Genomic DNA, 22,508 nt, shown 5'->3' with positions numbered 1-22,508 from the left:
ATAACAAGATATTTATGATGAATAATATATAGACAAGCTAGTATCAACATTATTAACTGAAAACCTCTCCCTTTCTCTCTCATACACACAAACACAGTCACACAAATTCTTCTCTGGCAGCTGAGAACTGTGGAAAATGCAGAATTGATCAACAAGGAATCTGCCATTATAAATGTGGAAAATTTTGTGCTACAATTAAATCTTTTATGATTCCCAAAATTTGTTTCATACAGATTTATTAAGATTTTTTTTTTTACAATTTTCTTATGCTCACCAATACTTCATTCATATCAGTAATATTGATATTATATCTATTTACAATAACTGTTTTTCCATTTCATTTTTATTTTATCTATTCCTGTTATGGCAAAGCTGAGTTTTTAGCAACCCATTACTCCAGTCTTTAGTGTCACATGATCCTTCATAAATCATTCTAATATGCTGATTGGCGATCATGAAACATTTTTTATTATTATTAATGTTGAAAACAGTTGTGCTGCTTAATATTTTTTTGGAAACTGTGATCCCTTATTTTTTTTTTCAAAATTATTTGATGAATAGAATGTCTTTAATGTCCCTTTTGATCAATTTAATGCATTCTTGCTAAATATAAGTATTAATTTCTTTCAGAAAAAAGCCATACTGACCCCAAACTTTTTAACAGTAGTGTTCGGTGGCCCCCAAAAAAATATTCTGCCACTTAAAGCCTGGGACACACTGCACAATTTTTGGCTGTCCCAGACGAAAAATTGCCATCATGTGATCGTGGCTCTAATCGGTGGTCCTATGTCGTACGGCAAGAGAGGTTCAAAGACGGCCGTTGTCACAGTCTTGCGACGGTAGCCTACAATCATTTTCTGACAGTGTCAGAAATTCAGCATCTTTTCAGCTTCCTCTTTCACCACTTCCTCTTTTTTTTCAGCACACATAAAAACTACAACTGCCAAAGTGTGTTTAATCGTGGTCTTTTTGTTTAGCACATGCTGATGACGTTTTATTATTCTATAGAAACTTGCATCGTAGCCTATGAGTCAACAGGTGTCATCATTGTACGTACATTCTACATGCTTGTCGTACCCAAGTTTAAAAGGTTCATGTCGCATAATGTGATTTGTAATGATCTTTTAGGATTGCTAAAACATATCCTGGGCTTAAGACATTTCGCACAAGTTTTTTATCAAATGATAAAATAACTGATATATTGTACAAAATTAAAACAAAAGCATTGTGATACTTTCTGGTTGTGGAACATGTCCATAGTTAATGTGATGAACCATATCTGTAGCTCTCTGCAAGGAGCTGTGTGAACATAATGACCTTGGAACCAGCTGGTGAAAAGTAATTGCAAAAATGTCTAAGAAAAGGGAAGTCAGAATGAATCCGTGAAATGGTTTTGGGATTAGGAATTATACTGTTGTGATTACATCAAGGCAACAACATCCTGCTATCACAGCTGAGTAACTGTGCGCATGTGTGTGTTTTCTCACCTTGCTGAGAGAGCGGTCACTGACACAGCGAGCCAGCTGCTGCGTCTCAGTGATCTGATCAGCCACCCTTTTCTGCTCATTGAGTTTCTCAGCAAGGGTCTCCAATTCAGTCAGAGCCAATTGTAAGGGCAACCTGTCCACATGGCCAGTGGGAGTGTTCTTCAGCATGTCCTAAAGACAGAGAGAGAGAGAATGAATAAAACGGCAATATAAGAGAGTGAGGATAGAAGAAAGACGCCAAGTGAACAAGTAAAAGAAGCAGAAATAATCATTCGAGGAAGCTAATGGCAGAGCATATTGACTGCACCTCTACCGCGAAAACACATTAGCCATTGTGATGTTCTATAGTACTATTAGCATTCATTTAAAGCCGCCGGTACCTTTACTCCCACTCAACAGCAAGAAAAGAGGGTCAGAATAATGGTACATGTCACGTTCAGGAGAAAAGCATGATGCCAGCCCTCCGGGAATCATTACCACAGAGCTGTGTACTGAAACAACAATCATTCACAAACTCTCTCTGAGAAAGAGTGGAGACTGCATAGACAGTGGCGACAACCCAACATTTTCTAATTACACAAACATTTTGCTCACTTATTCAGAAAATGTTTAGTGTAAACTGACATATTAACAGTCAATAACCGGCGTCAATAAAATTTACAACTTTGTTGAGTCAGATCCAATTAAACTAGACAAAATGCCAGTATTGCATTCATAACACCCATGCTGTACAATTTAAATAGTGATGTGATAAATGTAAAGGTAAATGAAAATTCTCAATAATGGAAATAATTATATTTTATTTCTACATATTAATGTTAGTGGTCACTTTACTATAATGTTCATTAGTTAACATTAGTTAACTACCTTAGTTAACATGAACTAACAATGAACTGTTCTTATACAGCATTTATTAATCTTTTTTAATGTTAATTTAAAAATTTACTAATACATTATTAAAATCTTGTTAACATTTGTTAATGCACTTTGAACTAACATGAACAAACAATGAACAACTAACATTAACAAAGATAAGTAAATATAGTAACAAATGTAGTGCTCATGGTTAGTTCACGTTAGTTAATACATTAACTAATGAACCTTATTGTAACCATGTTACCAACTATGTTACCGTGTTAGTCAATAAAACAAATTCTCAAATAGTATACTGCAAAAATGTTAATTTCTTAGTAATTTGTCTTGAATTTTTGGCATTTTCTGTAACAATATCAAAACATACTTAAAACAAAATGAATTTACTCAAAATGAGACTTTAAGGACAATATACAGTGAATTTAATGTTTTATTTATATTCACAGGGTATTTTTGTTTTGTTTTGTTTGAAGCATAAATCAAGCACCACTGGTTCACGTCCAAGTCACATAAGTCAATAATTATGAATGCAGAGATAAATAAGAGGATTATCAATAAAAAAGATAACTTACTTAAAAAGTCGCTATTTTATGACAGTTTCATGGTGCATATTTTGGCCCTTTAAAAATAAATTTTAATTACCAGCCACGCTGAATGGAAAAAGGCAGCTTAGACATTCTGCCTAACATCTCATTTCATGTTTCAAATAAAACGTGTCTTTTTGTGGTTGATTTAGGACATTAAAAAAAAAAAAAAAAAAAAGAGAGAGAGAGAGAGAGAGAAAGCAGATGAAAGAAAGGTCTCAGCCTGTCATCAGATCTTGTTCTGTTTAATATGTGATGAAACACTACTCTAAAGTCAGAGCATTGAAGAAAAAAATCCTTATTCACATTCATAACTTATCTATCAAAATTCACAGGTAATCGATGCCTACTGAGGTATGAAATGAAGTGCCACAGCTCCTCCCGCATGAGAAAGTTCAGCACTGTATTCCTCACTTGCTCCTTGTCCATAGAAATGAACAAAAGTGAAGGAAGGACATGAGAGGACATAATATGTTTGTTATTTGTTTTTTAACATGCTCAGCCTCACATCTTTCCAAACCCATTTGACTATGGGGCACAAAGATGGATGGATGGATGGATGGATGGATGGATGGATGGATGCAGAATATTTGAAAAGTATTATCCTATATTATGTGAAAAGTAGTGACAAGTATATTCTTCAACATTTTTTTCTTTTGGGTTTCACAGAAGAAAGTTGAGTGAATTACCCCATGTATTCAAGCAAAGTGCATGCATGTTTTTGGTTTCTGCATGTTCTCTGTATAAAAATCAGACCATTGAGTCCATGATACACACCCAATGCTGAGTCATGGCTGTGAGCCAAGGGGAGAATAAGCTTGTGAGACAACAAGCTGCCAGAAGACCTGGCATGGTCTTAGCCAGTCATTCAGTTTCTAATAGACTTGCTTGGCAACTAATTTCCAGTTACTTGAAGGAGTGTGCCCCCTCCAGCACGCTGAACGACAGCACTGTGTGAATAGTTTATGGGTAAATACTGACCTGCAGGAGGAGTATGAACTGAGGAAAACGCTGAATAGGCTTCACCATCAGACCGTAAAGGGTTATGCGGTCAATGCTGGATGCCTGCTTCTTCTGCAAAAATAAGGACAAGTGCCCATTGAGAGAAAAGTAAATAAAAAGAAAAGGTTAGACAGAGTCATTTCCACATACAGAGTGGAAGAATCTTGACACTCAAGGGAGTCAGAGAGGTGGGTGGAGGTTAGCATTATACTATTGATTCTTTTGTGCCTGCTAGCAGACTATGGCAGTCATTAGGCTGCACACTGTCAGAGAGTAGGTGCACTTGAGAACCCTCCAGCAGGTTTCAAAGCAGGGATATTAGACCACAGTTAACTAAGTATTTGTGGAGTTCAGCTGCTTTTACAGATGTTAAATATTACAGATACTGTGAAAATCTGTTGCCATGATAACACCACACACATATTTTGTGCTTTATGTAACTTTAAAGAACAGATAACCTTAGTCTCACATTTACAAGGCAAAATTTTTTGAATAAAAAATAAACTAACCTTGAAGCTATTAAAATTAATGTTCAATGACTTCATGTGTTTTTAATTAGTCTTTGTGACTCATTTTTCTAATAAAATAATCGAAAATTCCTTGAAAAAAAAGGTCAAATTACTTGAGAAGCAACACTGCATTAGATATTAAGACTTTTTGGAGAATTAATCTTTAATAAGAAAAACAAGGAATTTCTGTACTGTTTTTTAACTTTTAACTAAAAAAAAAAAAAAAAAAAAAAAAAAAAATGCCATTGCAGAAAGACAAAATAAAGTGAGTGTGATCCAAACATCATTGACTCCATTAACTTTAGAGAAGAAGAAGAGAGCTAGTTCAAGATTTAAGGTTCAAACTTATATAATTTTCAATTTTTTTCAGAAAATGAGCGATGGTTTCTCTAGATAAGACCATTATTTCTCATCTGGGATTGTGTTGAACAATTTGAAGCTGCTGTGAAACTAATTTTGACCTTCAACTGTTTGGTGCCCATTGAAGTCCACTATATGGAGAATAATCCTTGAATGTTTTCATCAAAAACTTTAATTTATTTTTGACTGAAGAAAGAAAGACATGAACATCTTGCATGACATGGGGGTGAGTAAATTATCAAGAAAAGTTTATTTAAAAGTGGACTAATCCTTTAAAACCATCCACAGGAGAAATTCACATGTTTGAAAAACATGAGAAAACATACTTCTTAATAATTTTTTTTCCAGTGCAATAGAAAAAAAAAAAGTGTCAGGAAAGAAGTCAATAATCCATATAGCAGCACAGCTCAGCAATAGACAGAGGTGATTTAAGGCTATTGGCAGCAAATATCAGCTCTTACCTTGAGGAACTCCAGAAATGCTGGTTTAGACATGCAGGCTTTCTTAATGAGGGCCATGGCATTGGTGAAGTTATTGACGTAATCACTATATACGTCCAACACCATTGACTTCGAAAACTATGGGGAATGCAGAGAGAAGATCGTTTAGATAAATCATATTTCACTTGGTTTTAGGTTCATTTTCTGCTTTAGGCATCTATCAATATGTATAGTTCCTCATTCTGAGCTGAGACTGCTCTTGAATTTTGCTGTTGTGGTGGGCAGGCCACTCTAAAGGTGATTAAAGGGCAAAGGGATGGAAGTAAACAGTAATTTTAGTGTGGTATTTATGCAGCGCAGCAGCACTGTTTGCCATCTCAGGGACCTAAACATCTTTGACAGTCCATTACTGCTGGGTGTTTTAGAGCAGGCAAAATGGCAGCCATCCATTCGCTCTGCTTTGATTGAAGCTGAACAGACCTGCTGACAGCAGCAGTGCTCGCAGGACTTGGAGAGGACATTAACGAGCCACAAATAGATGTTAACCCCTGTCAAACTGTACCTTCCCTCTGGGGCCGCCAAGTATGGCAGGAAATGATACACATGGGTAAGGATGTTATTATCAACAAACACACATACAGGGCAAATTCACGAAACAGTTGCAGCACGAGGTATTTCAGTGCAAAAACTATTAGCAATGTGCTACGAACAGCTATTAAACTAAATTTTTATTAATAAGAGATGTTTGTATACAGTTTCTATTGATCATAGCAAAATAATTCAACTTATGATCCAATATAGTGAATACTAACGTCATAACCAAGCATACATCCAGATGCACAGCAGATCAGTACAATTTCTGCATTTTAAAAAGCCAATTTGGGTGTTTTTGTGCCATTACCTGATTTGCATAATAAATTTGGCGCTAAAACAACAAAGACAGTGCATGCACATAAATTAGCTATCTATGTCTGCAGTTAAACCTTAACAAATTTGCCCCAAAAAGTGTACATATGCATTCGATAAAAGAAAAATTGTGCAAACTGTTGCAATATGATGCATGTCATGCAGTTTGTGGCTCTATTTTCTGCTTTTCAATTCACAGCAGTGCAACTTCAGCTGTAAGTGTTCTCTCTATGGTACTACTTTGTGCTCCAGGGACTAAAGACCAATAGTGCTATGCAATAAAAGCAGGTCAGAGGGGCCAAATGCAGTCTTTTAACAGAAGAATAATGAGAGCAGCTTATGGTTGCTGCCTGTGAGGAGGGTCACTACAGAAACCTCATTCATTAGCCTATTAGACGCCCTGCAGCCCAATGGTGCCAACATGCTTACTTTGGTAAGAGAAAGCCATCCTCACTCATAGTAATTGGCTATGCTTTTGAAATAAACTGAGCGCTGTTAGTACCTGAAACAGCTTGCCAGCAAAGAAGCATAACAACACACAATGCTCGGTTTGTCACGGATTGTTGAAGGCAAAGGAGAGATTTGTTGCAAGGATCTAGCAGTCTTTAATAAACAAAACTAAAAACTCTGAAACGCAGGAGAACAGATAACGTGCAGGAGCAGAGGGAACAAGAAGCCACAGTGGAGTCGATGGGCGGAGGCGGAGGCCTGGGCTCGAAGGTCAAGGTGAAGCCAAAAGGTGCTTTCCCAAATGGAAGGCTGTGTCCTTCCTAGTCCAATCCTTCGAAGGCTCATAGGTTAGTGTCCTCCTCAGCATTAAACGCTAGAATGAGACTGTCTAGTAAGAGCACATGGCCAAGTCATAAATGTCTCTGCCCCTGCGGTCACTGCACGAAAATACTATTTAAACTTAATTTTGTTAAAATACTTTGTATTACAATTCTTTATATTAACTGGCTTTCTATTAATGCAATACAGTAGGGGTGTGATGAGACAGGTAGCTCACGAGACGAGACTCGAGATTGAGTTCACGAGACGAGACAAGATTTTTACACATTATTTTTAAGAAATCCTCAATGGCGAAATACATGACTAGAAAAAATATTCTGCAGGTGTATTTGAAATGTTTTAACTAATCTTGTAATGAATGTCATTTCAGTTCTACTTTCTGAGTATGCAGTAGAAGACAACAATACTCAAGCACTGTAAAAGGTTTTGCCAAAAACTCAACTGACTGACTTCTCTTCTGTATGATTTCATGAGTCTCTTCAGACCTCACTGTACATGAAGTATGAGCTTCTACAACCTTTGACCTCCTAACTGAACTCCTTTCCACAAGCTGATCATAGAAATAAGACAGTATAAATGAAAATGTTAACACTTTACAATAAGGTCTCATTTATTAACATTAATGTATTAACAAACATCAACTAACAATGAGCAATATATGTGGTACAGTATTTATTAATCTTTGTTTATGTTAATTAATAAAAATAGTCATTCATTGTTAGTTTCATGTTAGTTCACAGTGCATTACTAATGTTAACAAATGAAACCTTATTGTTTGTGCTTAATAAGATTAAGAGAAAACTGTTATTCATTTTTATGGTAACATTTTACAATAGGTGCAACCATAATCACACTCTTTCAATATTCAAAGTGCAAATAAGACCAAATTTTTCTTTGATACAGAGCTAAGAGATGATTACAACTACAATGCTCAGCCTAAAATAGCTTTTATACTGAGAGATATCTGTATGCATCAGGGAGCCGCTTTCAAAATGCGGGGTATTGAAATCGCGTTTGAATGCGCGCTCGCGTTTACTTTCACTTTCAGCGATCGCGCATACTCTGTAAATATGGAGCGGCGGCGACCGTTATCCAACTGAATTAAATGTTTTTTATTTAAATACAAAGCAAAATGACAGTGGAGGCGTAATGTAAACGTAGCGGTGGCATATTATTTCCTAATCATCCTAACACTTTGTCATGGCAATGCCACGAGACTACTTTTCGCCTCAATGAGAAATCTCATCACATATAGTGACGAGATCTCGTCACACCCCTACAATACAGTGAATGACATTATTGGCAGTTTAGTGTTGATTAATTTACAGCAAAACAAAAGATCACATCTGTCCAAAAACATTATATTTTGTCTTAAATTTCAAAATAAACTCAGACAAGCTTAGTACAGACTCATTTTCTGTCAGTTTATTTTTGTGAATTGTGTTCAAAGTTCTGTAGGCGATTTAAGGCTGCGAAGGATACATCTGATGCGTCAGAACGGTCACTTGCCCAATCGGGCCAGTGCTGTAGGGTGTGCGATATATATCATACATGATATCGCAATTGTTGATTTAATGATCAACATTATCGCCTGCTTCATCAAATAGCCTGCTTCATTCATTTTCGCCAACAAAAACAGTCCACAGCATTGTTTTACGTCTCAACACTTCCTGAACGAATCAGCTGTTTGAGATTCAACCGATTCATTCAATGACTCACTCATTAACAGTGACTTGCTGCCACCTCCTGGCACATTTAAAGTATCTTTCCATTTTTTAAAATAATTTCAAATAACAGTATTTAATGTCTTATATTTTCAACATTTCTTTAGTTATATAGTTACATTAGATTACAATTTCTGTAAAACTTTCTCCTGTTTAAACCTACATGAAAAACCTAAAAAGCAGTGTTTATTTCATTTATATGTTTGTTCTGTTACATTTATCTGTGCTATTACTCGTAACATTTGGTCCCTCTTTGGATACAATCAGGCCATCTCACAATGACTATATCAGCATATAAGCACTGACTTCACTGCTTTACAACAACATATGCATTGTTGCAGAGAAAAATCTAACATCTCCTTTAGCCTTTTGATTCGGCAATGCACAAGTGTTTGCTGTGAAACACTATTGCAATTGCTCAAACACATTATTTTAAAAACATAAAAAGGTCAAGAACCCAACTACCATGACCATACCATAACCGTGACCACCATGGTGGCATACTTTATTGACCAATAAAACACCAACATCTAATCCTATGTTAATTCTCAATAAGAAATTATTTAGATGTGTGACAGAAATAAAGTCAATATGGTTAGTAAATCAGTAAATCAGATCTTTTAATCAGATCTTGAGAGATTTAATGTCTTTTACCTTCAGCCAAAACCATTTAATTGAAATCAACTGAAGTCACTTGTAGTTCTTGTGATTCTCTTTTCTTCAGTTATTGTGCTTGTTAACAGCAGGTGTTCATCATTAATGTTCAATCATTACTTAATTAATAGCTTAATTATCCCATTAACTTTAACTCTGCTCAGATAACATTTGGTTCCTCTCTGAATAGTGTTAAAATAACACTGAAGCAGAGTTGATTTTACGGTGTACTGTTTATTTGTCTAACAATATTTAAATATTGTGTACGGTGTCATAACCGTATTTAAGGATACATGTATTAAAACAATGAAAACGATAACTATGCTCATTTTAGTGGCCCATTTTCTTTTCTTTTACTTTATTACTTTTTTTGTTATGGGGCAAGTGAAAATTTTGGCCTGGCAAGTAAAAATTTGAACCACTGGCCTAACCTGGCCTGTAGACAAAATCCTTAGCATTGAGCCCCGACAACCATAATATTAACAATAACAGACCATGTATGCACAGTACAAAACGAGATGAACATAATTAGTAACTACAGAAACCAAATCAGTAACTTTGGAGACAAAAGACATGGGGATTGACTCAAGAAATGAACTAAACTCGAAGACCACAGACCAATCGTGACATAATGTTCAAAAGTTTAGTCATTTTCAAGCATTTTCATACTTACTGAAGCAACAAAGAGGTCACCAATCTTTTCACAAGAGTCCCATTCAGCCACCCGAGATGCCAGGGCAATCTGGAACATGGAGTGGCACTGCATGATCTCCCACAGACGGAAAAAAATGGGACGGATTTTCCTGACACTGAGGATCCGAGGCTCTGCCTCCATCAGAGGTCGCTGGTATTCCTAAAGGATCATGAGAAATGGAGACATTTCTTATGTTATTACTGAAATATTTTTATATTTATACAGGAGGAATAATTCATTCACAGCTCTGACTTGCTTCACCTTGACAAGGGAGGGAGATTAAAATGTGCTGAATTAATCTTAACAGTGAGGTGAAAAAAAAAAGTCTTACTAAAAGTATCACTGTGCATTGCCCATTTCATTCATTTGAATACAAGATTCAAAATGTCCAATTTGCATATATGAATACATCTTTGAAATAATGCATGTATTTGACAGAGATGGGAGCAACCCAAGCTCACATCATGCAAGTCAAGCCCTATTTATTTCCCATTTAAAGCTGCAGTCTGTAAGTTTGCCTCTTTGTCGCCATCTCCGTTTGAAACCTGCAGTTGCAGTTGTTTGCGGAATTATTATCTTTACGTGTTGTGCCTCGGCCAATGGTGATTAAATCTAATGATCGCTTAGCTCATATCATGTCAAACTGTGCAAATTATTATTATTGTTATATTTTGTTCTCAAATTGTTATTGTTAACAGCAGCATTGTGTGACTGTGTATTTAGTGTGTATTAGTGTTACCTGTAGAATTCAATTTCTGTACAGTCTAATCACTAACGTTAATTTGTCATAACCATACAATCTGCCATCAAAATGATAACTTTAATAAATTACTGCAGCTGCTGTGAGAAAGGGCTATAAATGATCCGCCTCACATGTGATATAGCCTACTAGCTGGAACTCATTCTTTATGTAAACAGACATGAAGCAATGATGCAAAGACAAACGGCCACATGCTTGAATTTCCTGGAAAACCCACCAGTACCATCCGAATTATAAAACGTTATTACAAGCTTACTGTTGTAAATCATTCTTAGGTAAGGAGATTACCTTACACTGGCTGGTTATGTACATGCTCAAATTGATTTTGGATAATTTTTAACCAAAAAAAAAAAAAGTTACGGACAGCAGTTTTAATTATACATTTACATTCAATAATAATAAATAATAATTTCTTATAATACTTATTATTTTTATTATGAATTATTATAATAACAATTATAATAAGAATAATTTTGAAGGAAAAATCAGTTGAAGGTGAATGCATCAACATAAATTATATTTATTTTAAATGTCTTATTTTTAACTTTGCTTATATTTAAGCTGAAATCCCAGAGCTGGCCCCATGTTGGAACGCGGTGAGCTCTCCTTGTATAGAGACAGCAAGTTGTTCAATCTTGGAGTCTATTATATCCCCGATATCAGAGCGCAGAGAGGCGTTTGCACTAAGAATCGCTACCTTGCCCGTGTCCTAAGTATTTTCAGCCAGTAGGTCTTCTGTAGCAGAGTCCAAGACGGAGGTAGGCAAGGGCGTGGCCTGATCCGCTGGTTTACGAGTCTTGGCTGGCATGTTTAACTATGAATATACTAAATTGTCAACATGGATAAATCAATTATACATCAAAACTTTGTTCATTTCCTAACAATAAATGGTTATTAAAAGATGTTCTACTGGATTTAGTGTGGAGCTATTGTAGAACACTTGCTACCCGCTCATATTGAAATCGGAAGTCCCCTACCTTCTGTATTTGACACGCTTGTGCAGTGTCAAGCGATTGCTCAGACTCTGATCATTGGTGCCGGTGGTTCAGTGGCTTGCATTTTATTTATCAACTGATGTTGCAAAGATTTAAAATAATAATAATAATAATAATAATACTAAACAAAAAAGTGAAAAAGGTTGGTAAGATCCAAAATGACAAAGAAGAAAAAAATAAAGCATTACATAGCTGGGTAAAAGTTAACAAAATTTTAATTTTGGGGTGAACTAACTATTAATTCTCCCACTGATATTAGCTTTGACTGTCTTGCAACATTCTCAAATTTAAATTAAGCTAAATGTTTGATAGGCTTGATTTCCTTAAATTGCAAAACAAGCTAGTGATGTCCATAGATAAACTACAAGAGCTAATCTTTAAATGCAAAGACACTTTGCTAGTTAGATTGTGGACACAATAGATTTTTCATGGCTGCTTTCTTTCCTACCCTGTAGTCTCCAACGCTAATGAATTATCGACAAAGAGAAAATAAGACAAAGGATGAGGCAATGGGACTATTTCTTTTTCTAAAGATTCGTCTGACTCTGCCCATAACAGCCCTACTAAACTTAATTAAGCAGACCCCTATCCCCTACTTTGGGGCCACTTTACCTGATCTAACCACCCTAGACCATGTCTAGCATGCTATAAAGAAAGCAGGAATAGTAAAGTACACCCAACAGAGCTTTGATTTGACAACAAAGCTTGAAGATAGATCCTGAATGACTAGATTTCATAGAGCGTAAAGCTGTCATTGATCTGTGATTCAATTTTATACTCTGCCTGTGCCTTCAAAGGAGTGTGATAACAAATGCTTTTCTCTCCACCACTGGCTGAGATCAGAATTATGTGTAATGAAACTACACACTACGAAACCTACCAAACCTGCATGCTTCCATTTAAAGAATGTGAACAAAATTCAGTATTAAAGAATTTATAGCGTTATCTTTTGAGCCTTTAAACAGATGGACTTTCACATTAAGAAGGAGCCTTGACATTATTTGTAACCCTTCCAAAGATTTTTAGGGCTTTATCATACACCCATGCACAACGCATGTGTTTTTTGCTAGTTTCAGCCTGACGCAGTTATCTTTCACATCCAGCGCCCACGTTGTTTAAAGAGCAAACGCACTCGCCCATCTGTTAGGCCATGGGTTTGCTGGTCTGAAAATGAGGTGCATTCAGGTGCATTGTTGGTGTTTTGGTGTATTTGACCAATCATGGCAATACACACATGTATTTAAACTGACTCCCCAGGTTGAGCGTGTCTATATTCCGCCACATAAATAGTAATTTGCCATGGTGTAAGTGCACCTGGCATTTAAAGGGAATGGAAGATGATACTCTGATTGGTTTATTGCAAGTTACACCCAAAACACACCCATGACTCATTAAGAGACTAGGTACAACCCTCTTGGACCATTTTTTCCATCGTTAAACTAGCAAAAGCGAATTCAGACATGACCTAAGTGCACACGTGCTATGCGCTTCAGACCATGCGCTTAGGCCCTTGATGTGTAATCAAGAGAAGAATTAAACCATTTCACGATAAAAGTAGTGACATTTTGACAAACGTTTTAATGTATACAGAACAAGCATTTTAAGAAACAGTAAAAGTGGCAATGAAATTTGACTTTAGCATTTTAACTACTCTTCTGAATTTATTTGATTATGAATTAATTTGAAGTATCAAATCACTGAGCTCCAGTTTGATCTTAGTACGCTGAAGAAAAAAAACACTTACCAAAGGTTACAAAATGTCCTCTTATGTGGAAACATTTTTGTCATTGCAAATTCACTCTACTGAATCTATCAAAAAAAAAATGTTAATTTCACCAACACAGCTGTTCTTGTGACAGATGCAACGGCATGAGAAAATCATCCATTTTACCTGTAGTATCCGTTTAAGAGAATCCAGGTAACTCCTCTCACTCTGCACAATGGAGCCCAAAATATGGCGTCGGACAATCTGTGGATAAGAAGAAAAACATTTATAGTAAGTAGGACACCAGAGAAATCAAATATTATTTCTATTTAAAATAGTAATATTTTGTAACATAAATGTGTTTGAATGAATTACTTTATCACTAGACTGTGACTAAATAGCTGCTTTTTGCAAACTTTTGCACCGCCATTTCTGTTGCGTTTGAGAAAAATTAAACAGAAAACGAGGCAAAAGCGGAACTAAACATCACTACCCCAGAATATTTAGATTTTGCGAGATAAAAATGAGGTTGTTACAATTTTTAGAGATGTTAATGTTTTTTGTTAAAATAGATTTACATCCACTGTCAACTCAAATTTACGGTGACCAAGAGAGCTCAACGGGCTGCAACTGAATAAAACATTGTGAGTATTTGCAGCACATGGGTTGTCGAACTGATGAAGATATTTTCTTAATTTGCTGGTGTTTTTTTTTTATTTGCATGTTTTTTTCAGTTGCAGGGCGTCAAGTCATACTGTATGTGCAGTTTCAAGAAAAATACTGGTGTACAACTGTACACACAGTACAGTAATTTACAAAAGTGACAACTGCATTCTACAACCAAATTTACTACAGAAAAATGCAGGTGGTGAGAAATGCATTTACAAAAATTCTATGCAGTGCATACGGAACCGAACTGAACAACTATTTGTTGATGTATTTTTAATGTGCATCAGAAATGTTTCCCTCTTTCTTTATGTGTGATGAAATCACAGGGAAAGTGCATATGTGGCCTATATAACTTTAAAGCCGTACTGCAGAAGATTTCTAGGTTAAAAAATTAACAGAATTCTATTTTTGAGTAAGTACAAATCCGTCTTCTTGCCTTCACTACAGTAAATGTTGATTTAAATTTGGACAACATCCAAAGTAAGCAGGAAAACAGATAAATTAAAGTTCAAGACATTATGGTCAGAATGACATAGCTGTATGAATTTGAAAAGAAAACTTAATTTTTGTTGAACATATTCATGCACATTTTACTACCAAAATGATGGATTCCCTCAAATGTGTATATTTTGGCATGGACTATGTAAATACTCAATTTAAAATGTTTTTATACAAATAAACACATAAACACACACCTGTTGGCTGCTAAGCCCATCTGGCATTGGTCCCAGTTGTGCAGGTGGGTGTTTTGCCTCTGATACCATCACATCCAGATACCCTGTATCATCCTCAGTGTCATCTGTCACCATTCACAAAAGCATGTTCATATTATATATGCCTGCAAAGCTAAGAATACATATTCACCCATTTTCTTATTACAACTCAGAAAAGATGCTCAAACAGAAAAAAAAAGAACATTCAAACTAGGGCTGCACGATTAATCGCATGCTATTCTCACGCGCATTTCGTCATTAAAGCCGGTTCCCTGATTACCGCTAAATCGCCATCACCTGCTTTCAAATGAAGCGGCATTTAATAGACAGAGCCGTAGTTCACAGACAAGCCACGCAATATCGCGTTCATATCGCAGGCGATTCATCTGCGATATGAACGCGATATTGCGTGGCTTTTCAGTGATCTACGGCTCTGTCTATTAAATGCCGCTTCATTTGAAAGCAGGTGATGGCGATTTAGCGGTAATCAGGGAACCGGCTTTACTGACGAAATGCGCGTGAGAATAGCATGCGATTAATCGTGCAGCCCTAATTCAAACTTAGTATGGAACAGGCTGTTCTAAGCCACATCCAAACATTCTTTCACTTCACATGGCTACAAAAGAAAACCATCTGACATACAATTTTGCACCTTTTCCCAAAGGCTTAAAATCTTCACTCAGGTTTTTGCAGTCTCTAAAAATAATAAAAGAAATTATAACCGAACCTCCAAATCAAATGTTTAGCACTATACGCTGTGTGGTATGTCGTTTAGAGTGCCGTTTCAATAGGCATCGCACCAGTCTTTCCCATTGTGCAGAAGGGCATTATGGGGACCAATTCCAGCCAATTTTCCTGTGCACCAAATGCCCTCATCAGCTCTTTTCCGTACCCTTTTTATATTAAAGACCCAGTCTGATTTATAATGCTTTCTTGCTTCCCAAATATTTCACACCATTGTGTTTGTCAGCCTCTACCTCCAGGAGTCAATTCTCTACTTAAAAGCAGAATATAAGAAAGCACTGAGAGGTACTGGACTCCATCAACCTTTTTATCATGTCTGACTCTGTGGCTGTCAGATCATCTACCATCTCTAAAGAGGTCTAGCTTAATTTAATGAACAGCCCTGTTCCTTTGAGGAAAAAAAAAAAAACATTAGAAATGTATAATTGCTTCTTTCCTGAATAGAATTTTTTTCTATCAATGGAAACAGGGTCAGGATGAGTGCTTGAAAGAAGATAAATTCTCAAATGAAATCATTCTTAGATTACCTGAGTGGTCCTTTTTATGCAGGAATGAAACTCTCCTCATCACAGCGATTTTGGTCTTCTCCAGGCCATCTTTCGTTCCGCTACGTGCCGCCCGCATCAGCTGATGGACCTGCAAAGGGACCAGAGGGGAACAGAAAATCATGGGCAGCCCAGCTGGTGTTCCTCTAGAACCAGTGACGTGGTACAACCTTATAGAAAAAGGTCGACCATCTCAAGCCCTCGAGCGTAAACAGTCATGCTCGGATTTGCCTGCCATTTGTGAGACACCAGTTCAGTGCAGTATGGTGGCAGTTGGGTGTGTGCTCAAAAGAGATCTGTTTTAGTGGCCACAAGATCCTAAGTGTGTGAGAGGAAATCAGGCTCCAGAGATATTTTTATATTTTAAAAAAGGCGGCGGGCGACCCATCTCTGCAAAACCAGGTCATTAATAGAGAGAATGTGGAAAAGTCTTACTTGAACCACATGAGAGCTGTTTACTTTATATATACACACAAGTGTGCCCATATCCCACTCTCATCCAAATCAAATTAGAGATTAGGGAAGCTGAAGCAAAGTGGAATGTTTTATAGTGGAAGCGATTTGAATGGTTTATTTACAACAGAATAAAAGAAAGTGAGAAAGATACAGAGAGGGACTTTCAACAAAGAGCAAAAGGAAAGACAGACGGTATGTACCAATCAATGATAAGTGCCTTGGAAAGTGGATATGTGATTGCTTAAATGGTAAGAAGTTTAAAATTTCACTGCTGTTCAAGAGTTTTGGGTAAGTAAGATTTTTTTTATGTTTTAAAGGTGCCCTAGAATCAGAATTTGAATTTACCTCAGCATAGTTGAATAACAAGAGTTCAGTACATGGAAAAGACATACAGTGAGTTTCAAACTCCATTGTTTCCTCCTCCTTATGTAAATCTAATTTGTTTAAAAGACTTCCGGAAAACACTCGGATCTCAACGTAACAACGTAACACCGACTGTTACGTAACATATATTTGCATAATGCCAGCCCATTCGACGCATTAGACAAGGAAAGGCAGTATTAACGTCTGGATCTGTGCACAGACAAGGTAAGCAAGCAAGAACAACAGCGAAAAATGGCAGATGGAGCAATAATAACTGACATGATCCATGATATCATGATATTTTTACTGAAATTTGTAAATTGTCTTTCTAAATGTTTCATTAGCATGTTGCTAATGTACTGTTAAATGTGGCTAAAGTTACCATCGTTTCTTACTGTCAGGGATGGACTGGGACCAAAAATCGGCCCTGGCTTTTTGGCCCAGACCGGCCCACCACCACATAAGATCACAAATACCACCCGTCCTTCCGCTTATATATATAAAATTTATTCTACTTATTTATTTATTTTTAGTTGTTTACAACCAAGTCACCAAAATACGATGAATACACACTGAGCATAACCCAACACACAACAGTAAATCTATTAGCCTTATTACAGTTTACTTATTCTTATCACAATGTTAATTGTTGTTGGTGTGGGTTACTTATATCCAACAAGCTATGGTAAACAAGCTAGGTAACATTATAATCTCTAAAATAGCGGAGTAATCGGAAATAGCGGAAAAAATTCAGTCAAATTCATCAGTTATCATCTTTTTTGTTGTTGTTGTTGTTGTTATGACTAATTACTCAGCACCATCAGCGTTAAAGAGAAAATAATCACTTCACCCGATGTTTTTGAATAAAATAGCCTTGACAGCCGACTTACTGGAACTCATCTGTCTGTAGAACTGTTCTCTCCCGCCGGCGCCGCCGGACTTCTACAGAATCTAAGCACAAGCGAGTGTGACGTGCGCGGTGGACCAAACCACTGTGAGGCAAGGGAGGGGTGACTCAAAATGTTTAATAAACTTAAAACGCCCGTTTGCGTTTGTATTGCTTTACTACTTACATAATTATTTTAGGTTTATATAATTTATGCACAATAGCGTGGTTATTAATTCTATTTTTTATATTGCGTGCAGGCAGAAATCTTATAGATGGTGCTGTTCAAAGATATGATTGAGCCAGTCCAGTGTCAATCAAGAAAGCAACCAATGGGCTGCTAAGCTACATGTTTCATGAGCCGCGTCTGTCAGAAGGAAAAAAATAGCCTATGTGATATTTTTGACTAAAGTGTTTTGGGCCAGCAGCCCAGTGTCAAATGAAAAAGCATTGGGCCGCCGATCTAGGCCTACCACTTTCATGGGCCGAGAGAATTTTTTTTTTTTTTTTTTTTTTGGCGGTCGGCGACCGTCGGCCCCAAAAAGCACGTCGGCCCACCGGGAAAGTGCCCGGTATGCCAGATGGCCAGTTCGCCCGTGCTTACTGTATTCACGGAGACTAGAGAGCCGTCGCTATTTTCATTTTTAAACACGTGCAGTCTGTATAATTCATAAACACAACTTCATTCTTTATAACTCTCTCCAACAGTGTATAGCATTAGCCGTTAGCCACAGAGCATAGCCTCAAACTCACACAGAATCAAACGTAACCATCTAAATAAATACTTTACTCACATAATTCGAAGCATGCATACAGCATGCATGGCGAACATTTTGTAAGATCCATTTGAGGGTTATATTAGCTATGTGAACTTTGTGCACTGTAATATAGTCTAGAGCTCGTGGAGCAGAGGGAATGCATCTCTTAAAGGGGCCGTGCTGAAAAAAATCAGTGCATAGTTAATGATGCCCCAAAACAGGCAGTTAAAAAAATTAATTAAAAAAAATCTATGGGGTATTTTGAGCTGAAACTTCACAGACACATTCAGGGGACACCTAGGACTTATATTACATCTTATAAAAAAAAACAATTTAGGGCACCTTTAAGTAACTTATGCACACCAAGGCTGCATTTCTATGGTCAAAAATACGGTAAAAGCAGTCCAACTGTGAAAAATTACAACAATTTAAAATAACTTTTCTATTTAAAGGGTTAGTTCACCCAAAAATAAAAATTCTGTCTTTAATTACTCACCCTCAGTTCGTTCCACACCCGTAAGACCTTCGTTCATCTTCAGAACACAAAGATATTTTGATGAAATCTAAAAGGTATCTGAATCCTCCATAGACAGCAATTTAACCACCACCTTCAAGGTCCAGGAAGGTACTAAAAACATGGTTAAAATAGTCAATGTGACTATCAAAAATATCTTAATTTGTGTTAAGAAGATGAATGAAGGTCGTACAGGTGTGGAACGACATGAAGGTGAGTAATTAATGACAGAATTTTCATTTTTTGGTGAACTAATCCTTTACATATATTAAAAAAAGTATAATTTATTCCTGTGAATTCAAAGCTGAATTTCCAGCAACATTACTCCAGTACAATCATTCTAATATCCTGTTTGGTGCTCAAGAAACATTTCTGTTATTGTAAATGTTGGAAAAAGTTGTGCTGATTCTTTGATGAACAGAAAATTTAACAGAACAGCATTATTTAAAGGAACATTTTTGAAAATAGGCTCATTTTCCAACTCCCATAGAGTTAAACAGTTGAGTTTTACCGTTTTCGAATCCATACAGCCGATCTCCGGGTCTGGCGGTACCACTTTTAGCATAGCTTAGCATAGTTCATTGAATCTGATTAGACCGTTAGCATCGCGCTTAAAAATGACCAAAGAGTTTTGATATTTTTCCTATTTAAGACTTGACTCTTCTGTAGTTACATCATGCACTAAGACCGACAGAAAATGAAAATTTGCAATTTTCTAGGCCAATATGGCTAGGAACTACATTCTGTTGGCTGTATGGATTCAAAAATGGTAAAACTCGACTGTTTAACTCTAGGGGAGTTGGAAAATGAGCCTATTTTAAAAAAAAAAGTGGAGTGTTCCTTTAAATAGAAATCTTTTGTAGCTTTTATGTCTTTACTGCCACATTTGATCAATTTAAAGGCCCAGTTCTTTTTCGTTCTTCGCTTTGTGGTAAAAAGAAGTTTGAGATATGTGAGCAGTGGTATACTGTTAACTGCTGAGAGCGGGGTTTAAATGAATATGTTAATATGTGCTGTGCGTTCTCCTCTTAATAACAAAATAAACAAAAATGACAGCGATGAGAAAACAGTAGTTAGGAAAACATCTGATCATAGCGATGTGGATGTTTGCACAAGCTCTGCAATTCGACACACTTTATACAACAGATTGTTAAAAAGCTGCTCTACTGGATTAAACATGAAAAAAACAGTGTAAGTGTCTCTTTCAATTAGAATTACAACAACATTTTCTACTCTCCGCTTCTCCGGAAAGTTTGTTTTGGCAAACGAACACAAAACGAACAAAAACTTTTTGGCCTGATTTTGCTCTAAATGACGTCACAGCGGTTCATTCTTCGATTCCGCTTTAAGTATATTGAAGTATATGGGGGTCCTTAAATATGGAAGCATATGTGTAGCAATATTCAATTTGAAATGTAATATGCAAAATGGCAATGCAATATGTAAAATGGCAATGCATTTCTGTATTTAAATTTACATTTTCCATTCCATATATGCAATGTTTGGAGCAAAATGAGAATTCAAATTCAATAATAGAATTTACATTTGCCATTTCCTACACTACATATATTTTAATGCTTTATAAGTTGCACAATTAAAAAGAAAATGTATTAAAGAAATGATTATATATGTTTAACACAGTCAAGCCAAAATTGTAGCAAAATTATCATTTAAATGTTATTTTTCTTAATTGCATTTACACTCACAATGCGATTGCATTTTCATTAAATGCCCCGCAATGAAGTAGCAAAATTCAATGTGGATTTGAAAATGCATTTCCAGCCGATCAAGTTCCCGCCCCGCCCTGTCAATCACTTCATTAAGGCGGGGCCAGGTGTTGGAAACATGGCGGCAGCAGAGTTATGAAGAGCGAGGCATAAACTGGCAGATGATGCTGATCAAGAACAGATAAATGTCAATGTTCCTGCAGATGATGCGCTTCTGTCAGTCAAAGAACCAGTACGTTATTGGCATAGATATTTATGGTTAGGCGTCTCGCAGTGAACGCGCCTGATGCTCGTGATGGGCAGAGCGAGGCTTCGTGAAACACTGAAGCAGTTGAATCAAATGTGCCGTGATGATTCGAGGCTTCGAAACAATCTGACACGACTCCACGGTGACCCCTAGTGGTCAAAAGAGTGTAAATGCAACAAAACTCAAACTAAACATGCAGTAAAAACACCTTTTACAAATATGTTGCAAATGTTTTAATGAAAGTAAAATCTATTAAATGCAAATTACTAATTCTCTAATAGGATTAGGCTACATATAGAGTGACTGTATATCTGTTCTTTTATCAATTTTCAAGGCTTGTTACTCTGTTCCATGGCTCAAGCTAAACAGGCCAATAAGGGATTAATAACTACCATTATTCATTTGAATTATTCTAATGTCTAATTAAAACATCTACAAATTTATAAAACTGATCGGAGATCAGGTAAAACCCATAGACACTTGTTCAATGCTTCTCAGTGAATCTGCATGATTCATGGGTTAACTTTATCATCGCCCTCTACCGGTGAACCACTGAAATTTCGAACTGTTTTGAAATGTTTCGAAACAGTGAGGACGTAATGAAGCCTCGTTTACTAAAATCACGTGACTTTGGCAGTTTGATACACGCTCCGAATCACTGATTCGAAACAAATGATTCATGAAGCTTCGGAGCTTCATGAAGCATGTGTTTCGAAATCGGCACTAACTACCTGATGCTCGTGAGGTGAGCGCGCTCGCGCAGCTCTAAGTGCTGAAACAGACGCTTTGAGTGAGCAGTGCTTTATAGCAGGTTCCTTTACTCATAGAAATAATCTTAAACAAGATGTCCGAGATTATTGCTTGCTCTATCAGTATGATGTCTGTTTTTCTCTTTTTATCGTTCTGATTGTTTATGCATCATTTATAATAATAAAACTATAATCCATCTGGATGCTAATGTGTTGTTTTTATTAATAATAATAATAATAAATTCTATTCGAAAAAATAATGTTTAAACCTCTCTTTCACACACTAGAAAGCACCCCATCCAGGCCATCTCTAATGCTCCTAAAATTCACTCAGGTGATATCTTGTCTCTCTGGACAGCTACACAGAGTCATTCTTCTCAGTCTGAGCAATGAGTCATTTTTAAATCTTTTTTTTTTTTTCTTCTATGAAAATTTCATTTTCAGCCATCATGCCACAAAACTCCAGTTCCAGCACATCCCAAAGGCCCTACTGGATTTGTAAAACTGAATGTTTTAAGATGTTGGAAATAAATTTGATAGAAAACACTATCAGTTAAAAATAAAAATCACATCAATTACCACTTTTCCAGCAGATGGCGGCAGAGGACCATTTATTGACTCATTTAAAGGAACACTCCACTTTTTTTGAAAATAG

The 22,508-nt window shown here is 36.5% G+C and overlaps 1 protein-coding gene across 5 annotated transcripts in view; it reads right to left on the bottom strand.

Moving 5' to 3' along the window:
- arhgef10la (Rho guanine nucleotide exchange factor (GEF) 10-like a) overlaps nucleotides 1-22,508 on the bottom strand; it is a 162,592-nt gene that overhangs the window by 87,851 nt on the left and 52,233 nt on the right. For all 5 annotated transcript variants that reach the window (XM_067388019.1, XM_067388020.1, XM_067388021.1 and 2 more), the window contains 7 exons: nucleotides 16,136-16,244; nucleotides 14,847-14,950; nucleotides 13,669-13,746; nucleotides 10,002-10,181; nucleotides 5,277-5,393; nucleotides 3,926-4,018; nucleotides 1,488-1,658 (listed from right to left, as the gene is read on the bottom strand). In XM_067388019.1, the coding sequence (XP_067244120.1) occupies nucleotides 1,488-1,658; nucleotides 3,926-4,018; nucleotides 5,277-5,393; nucleotides 10,002-10,181; nucleotides 13,669-13,746; nucleotides 14,847-14,950; nucleotides 16,136-16,244 (852 nt within the window). The remainder of the gene's footprint in view (nucleotides 1-1,487; nucleotides 1,659-3,925; nucleotides 4,019-5,276; nucleotides 5,394-10,001; nucleotides 10,182-13,668; nucleotides 13,747-14,846; nucleotides 14,951-16,135; nucleotides 16,245-22,508) is intronic.

Source organism: Chanodichthys erythropterus, chromosome 6 (genome assembly GCF_024489055.1).
Source record: "Chanodichthys erythropterus isolate Z2021 chromosome 6, ASM2448905v1, whole genome shotgun sequence".
Taxonomy (NCBI): domain Eukaryota; kingdom Metazoa; phylum Chordata; class Actinopteri; order Cypriniformes; family Xenocyprididae; genus Chanodichthys; species Chanodichthys erythropterus.
This window is presented reverse-complemented; position numbering and strand designations above follow the sequence as displayed.